Source organism: Anomaloglossus baeobatrachus, chromosome 2 (genome assembly GCF_048569485.1).
Source record: "Anomaloglossus baeobatrachus isolate aAnoBae1 chromosome 2, aAnoBae1.hap1, whole genome shotgun sequence".
Classification (NCBI taxonomy): Eukaryota; Metazoa; Chordata; class Amphibia; order Anura; family Aromobatidae; genus Anomaloglossus; species Anomaloglossus baeobatrachus.
The window spans coordinates 28,572,564-28,578,563 of record NC_134354.1 but is presented as its reverse complement, the minus strand read 5'-3'; the positions used below and the strand labels follow the sequence as shown (position 1 = coordinate 28,578,563).

Sequence of the window (6,000 nt, the reverse complement as noted above, 5' to 3'; positions counted from 1 at the left end):
ATAGATAGATAGATAGAGGGATATATAGATAGATGGATAGAGGGATAGATAGACATAGAGATATTCCAGCCTCTTTATACTTGGCCCCAGTAACAGATCAGCTTCTAGTGCTCTTCTGGGTTCTGACAAGTCTCAGGTGAGAGATTTCTCAGTTAGGTATCTTTATTATTTCGGAATCTTCTTATCTCCGTGTCTGGCTTCTGGAGTATCTGGCTCCGCTGACACATACAGCAATTATGTAGATGTGTGGTAATAATTCAGCTTTTACAATAGTTCCTTAGAAAGACAAATATTTGCTGATATAATTCATCCGTGAGATGATTGATGACAGGTTATGTACACTCTCCTTCTTGTGAAAGTGGTTTTGTGGATCTAATGCGCAGCACAATCTAAATGGTACATGGTGCAGTAGCATATTATATACACTGCTCAAAAACAAGGGAACACGTGACCAGCACAATGTATATATCAATCCCGCTTCTGTGAAATCCTCCTGTCCAGTTATGAAGCCGCACTGATTGTGAATCAATGTTACCTGCTATTCTGCAGGTAGAGAGAACAGGTGGAAATGATCGGCCATTAGCAAGACACCCCCTAATATTGTGCTCGGTGTGAGCCTACTCTCATCTGTGAGGAGCACAGGGCACCAATGTTGAATCTTCCAAGCCGGGTGTTCTCTGGCAAATGCCAATCGCCACAGTATTGGGCTGTAAGCACCACCCCCACTTGTGGACGTCGGGCCTTCTTACCACCTTCATGGAGTCTGTTTCTGAAAGTTTGAGCAGACACATGCACATTTGTGGCTGCTGGAGGTCATTTTGCAGGGCTCTGGCAGTGCTCCTCCTGCTCCTCCTTGCACAAAGGCAGAGGTAGCGGTTCTGCTGCTGGTTGTTGCCCTCCTACGGCCCCCTCCACTTCTCCTGGTGTCCTGGCCTGTCTCCTGGAAGCGCCTCCATCCTCTGGACACTACGCTGACACACAGCAAACCTTACCACAGCTCACATTGAAGTGCCATCCTGGATGCCTTGTCTACCTGAACACTTTCTGTGGGTTGTAGAGTCCATCTCATGCTATATCTAGGGTGAGAGCAATGACAAAATGCAAAAGGGACCAAAACAACAGCGAAAAAGAATGAGAACAGAGAAATGGTCTGTGGACACCACCTGCAGAACCGCTCTGTGACAGACGTGACAGAGTCTGGAGACACCGTGGAGAGCGATCTGCTGCCTGCAACATCCTCCGGTTTGGCAGTGGGACAGTAATGGTATAGGGTGGCATTTCTTTGGCAGGCCACACAGCCCTCCATGTGGTAGCCTGACTGCTATTAGGTACCGGGATGAGATCCCCAGACCCGTTGTGAGAGCACATGCTGGTGCAGTTGGCCCTGGGTTCCTTTTGATGCATAGCAATGCTAAGCCTCAAGTTGCTCAAGTGTGTCAGTAGTTTCTGCATGATGAAGGCATTGAAGCTATGGACTGGCCCGCCCATTCCCCAGACCTGAATCCAGTCGAGCACATCTAGGACATCATGTTTCATTCCATACAGCAATGCCACATTGTACCACACACTGTCCAGGAGTTGGCGGATGCTTTAGTCCAGGTCTGGGAGAAGATCCCTCAGGAGACCATCCACAGCCTCATCAGGAGCATGCCCAGGCATTGTAGGGAGGTCAGACAGGCACGTGGAGGCCACATGCAATACTGAGCCTCATCAGGAGCATGCCCAGGCGTTGTAGGGAAGTCATACAGGCACATGGAGGCCACACACAATACTGAGCCTCATCAGGAGCATGCCCAGGCGTTGTATGGAGGTCATACAGGCACGTGGAGGCCACATGCAATACTGAGCCTCATCAGGAGCAGCCCAGGCGTTGTAGGGAAGTCATACAGGCACATGGAGGCCACACACAATACTGAGCCTCATCAGGAGCATGCCCAGGCGTTGTATGGAGGTCATACAGGCACGTGGAGGCCACACACAATACTGAGCCTCATCAGGAGCATGCCCAGGCATTGTAGGGAGGTCAGACAGGCACATGGAGGCCACACACAATACTGAGCCTCATCAGGAGCATGCCCAGGCATTGTATGGAGGTCATACAGGCACGTGGAGGCCACACACAATACTGAGCCTCATCAGGAGCATGCCCAGGAGTCGTAGGGAAGTCATACAGGCACGTGGAGGCCACATACAATACTGAGCTTCATCAGGAGCATGCCCAGGCGTTGTATGGAGGTCATACAGGCACGTGGAGGCCACACACAATACTGAGCCTCATCAGGAGCATGCCCAGGCATTGTAGGGAGGTCAGACAGGCACGTGGAGGCCACATGCAATACTGAGCCTCATCAGGAGCAGCCCAGGCGTTGTAGGGAAGTCATACAGGCACATGGAGGCCACACACAATACTGAGCCTCATCAGGAGCATGCCCAGGCGTTGTATGGAGGTCATACAGGCATGTGGAGGCCACACACAATACTGAGCCTCATCAGGAGCATGCCCAGGCGTTGTATGGAGGTCATACAGGCACATGGAGGCCACACACAATACTGAGCCTCATCAGGAGCATGCCCAGGCGTTGTATGGAGGTCATACAGGCACATGGAGGCCACACACAATACTGAGCCTCATCAGGAGCATGCCCAGGCATTGTATGGAGGTCATACAGGCACGTGGAGGCCACACACAATACTGAGCTTCATCAGGAGCATGCCCAGGCGTTGTATGGAGGTCATACAGGCACGTGGAGGCCACACACAATACTGAGCCTCATCAGGAGCATGCCCAGGCATTGTAGGGAGGTCAGACAGGCACGTGGAGGCCACATGCAATACTGAGCCTCATCAGGAGCAGCCCAGGCGTTGTAGGGAAGTCATACAGGCACATGGAGGCCACACACAATACTGAGCCTCATCAGGAGCATGCCCAGGTGTTGTATGGAGGTCATACAGGCATGTGGAGGCCACACACAATACTGAGCCTCATCAGGAGCATGCCCAGGCGTTGTATGGAGGTCATACAGGCACATGGAGGCCACACACAATACTGAGCCTCATCAGGAGCATGCCCAGGCGTTGTATGGAGGTCATACAGGCACATGGAGGCCACACACAATACTGAGCCTCATCAGGAGCATGCCCAGGCATTGTATGGAGGTCATACAGGCACATGGAGGCCACACACAATACTGAGCCTCATCAGGAGCATGCCCAGGCGTTGTATGGAGGTCATACAGGCACGTGGAGGCCACACACAATACTGAGCCTCATCAGGAGCATGCCCAGGTATTGTAGGGAGGTCATACAGGCACATGGAGGCCACACACAACACTGAGCCTCATCAGGAGCATGCCCAGGCGTTGTATGGAGGTCATACAGGCACGTGGAGGCCACACACAATAGTGGATGTTAAACTTGCTGGCCAATGGACCTCCCCATTACCTCCAGGCTCAGCATTAACCCTTTGGAAGGGCAATGCTGTTGTGGCGACCAGGTCCTGGGGCGCCACACACACACAATACTGAGCCTCATCAGGAGCATGCCCAGGCGTGGTATGGAGGTCATACAGGCACATGGAGGCGACACACAACACTGAGCCTCACTTTGACTTGTTTCCACTTTCATTTTGTGTGTGTCTTCAAATCCAGGCCTCCATTGGTTAAAACAGCTGAATTCACAATTATGCACTTAAGGGAGAATTTATAACTTCTGCCGAAAATTACACATTCTGTTTTACATATGTCTTCTAATTTGCAGTTACTAAAATTCCTGAGAGTCCTCATGAGAGATCTGATTAACTCTGGTCGAATGAGAGTTGTGTTGAAGAGTCTGACGAGTGGCAGCATCATTGTGGATTACGACATTATCACAAACGTCGCTGACAACATCACAGTGGAAAATGTGACGGCAGATTTCACTGATGCCCTTGAACAAAGCTCTGCCCTGAAAATAGATAATACATCTTACACGTATAACGGTAAGTAGAGATATTGTGCCGAGTGTGACGTTACAGGCTCAACTCCGCAGACTGCACCCTATGTACAAAACTATAACTGCTATAATACTGCTCCTATGTACAAGAATATAACTACTATAATACTGCCTCTATATACAAGAATATAACTACTATAATACTGCTCCTATGTACAAGACTATAACTACTATAATACTGCTCCTATATACAAGAATATAACTACTATAATACTGCCCCCTATGTACAAGACTATAACTACTATAATACTGCCCCTATGTACAAGAATATAACTACTATAATACTGCACCCTATGTACAAGAATATAACTACTATAATACTGCACCCTATGTACAAGAATATAACTACTATAATACTGCTCCTATGTACAAGAATATAACTACTATAATACTGCACCCTATGTACAAGAATATAACTACTATAATACTGCTCCTATGTACAAGAATATAACTACTATAATACTGCACCCTATGTACAAGAATATAACTACTATAATACTGCTCCTATGTACAAGAATATAACTACTATAATACTGCACCCTATGTACAAGAATATAACTACTATAATACTGCACCCTATGTACAAGAATATAACTACTATAATACTGCTCCTATGTACAAGAATATAACTACTATAATACTGCTCCTATGTACAAGAATATAACTACTATAATACTGCACCCTATGTACAAGAATATAACTACTATAATACTGTCCGCTGTAGCTAAGAAGATGTATCTCTGACTAATCAATATTATTCTACATTTCTTGTTGGTTTATTTATGGCTTTGTATATTTTATCTGCAGCTCTAAACAGCTGTGTATCGGGGCTGAATGGCTGCTCTGAGAATGCGACCTGCACTCCAAATTTCGGCTCATACACTTGTAAATGCTTCTCCGGATATGTTGACACCAGTCCCAATGTCCCGGGGGTCACATGTGAACCAGGTACGGCAGATCCTCGGCATCGGTGATGTATTCTAGTATTAGACTCACTGATACATTGAGTTTACTCCTTATTTGATATCCTGTTTGTGCAGATATAGACGAGTGTGCGACGCCAAGCCTTAACAATTGCTCCCAGCTGGCGAATTGCACCAACACTGTCGGCAGTTATCAATGTCAGTGCATACCAGGAACCGAAGATCGCAACCCCTCCAGCCCAGGACGGGACTGTGCAGGTGAGTAAAGACATGACAGTATACAATGTACACAGTATGACACCTACCCATGAATAAGCGACCATAATTCATTGCGAAACGTACGTCGGGTCCTCCACGTGGAGCTCCTTCTCCACTGGCAAGCTGCTGTTACTGGTGCCTTAGGTATATCCTGCCATGCTAACCCTTTCCCCGATGCTGTGATACTGTTAATCTGCTTATCCAGGGACTATTGTGATATGGGTGAATATCCAGTTACGTATGCTTGCCCACCCACCGTACTTCCACAATTGTATACTTAACTCTTTATATATCTATTCAAGTCGTGTCATGTGCCAATGCTATTTATATGTGATTTTTTAATAATTTGTCATAATAAAACTGTATTTTAATCTTTATACCTCAAAACTCCGTGGTTTCTCCTTGTTTATATGGTTATTGGAGTTGGTATGGGGTCAACACTGTTTCACATCTTTGTGTTTGGCCCTACGCTTTGAATTTAAAATGTGCCGCAGGTCTTTTTGTCTAGTATTAATGTACACAATATGTACGGGAATAGAAGCTGATTGGGTGGAGTTTTTTTTTTTTTTTTTAAAGGGGTCATCTGCGTTTCAAATAGAGATATATAAAATAAAAAGCAAAAAAAAATAAAAAAGACAAAACAATACCTTAGTTTTATTTTCCCCGCCTCTCTTGTGTTGGCTCTTGGAGTTCTTGATGGTCTTTGTTTACATTCCTGCATGATGATGTCACATCATAACATGTGACCACTGCAGCCAATCAGTGACCTCAGTGATAATTCTGGTATGTACAGCATGAGACCATTGATTGGTTGCTCTGGTCACATCAC

General features: G+C 46.5%; 1 protein-coding gene across 1 annotated transcript in view; it reads left to right on the top strand.

The window, feature by feature from the left end:
- The window catches only part of LOC142285744 (uncharacterized), a 64,746-nt gene that overhangs the window by 35,505 nt on the left and 23,241 nt on the right, over positions 1–6,000 (top strand). The window contains exons 11-13 of the mRNA XM_075333296.1: positions 3,757–3,976; positions 4,798–4,938; positions 5,031–5,171. Coding sequence (XP_075189411.1) covers positions 3,757–3,976; positions 4,798–4,938; positions 5,031–5,171 — 502 coding nt within the window. The remainder of the gene's footprint in view (positions 1–3,756; positions 3,977–4,797; positions 4,939–5,030; positions 5,172–6,000) is intronic.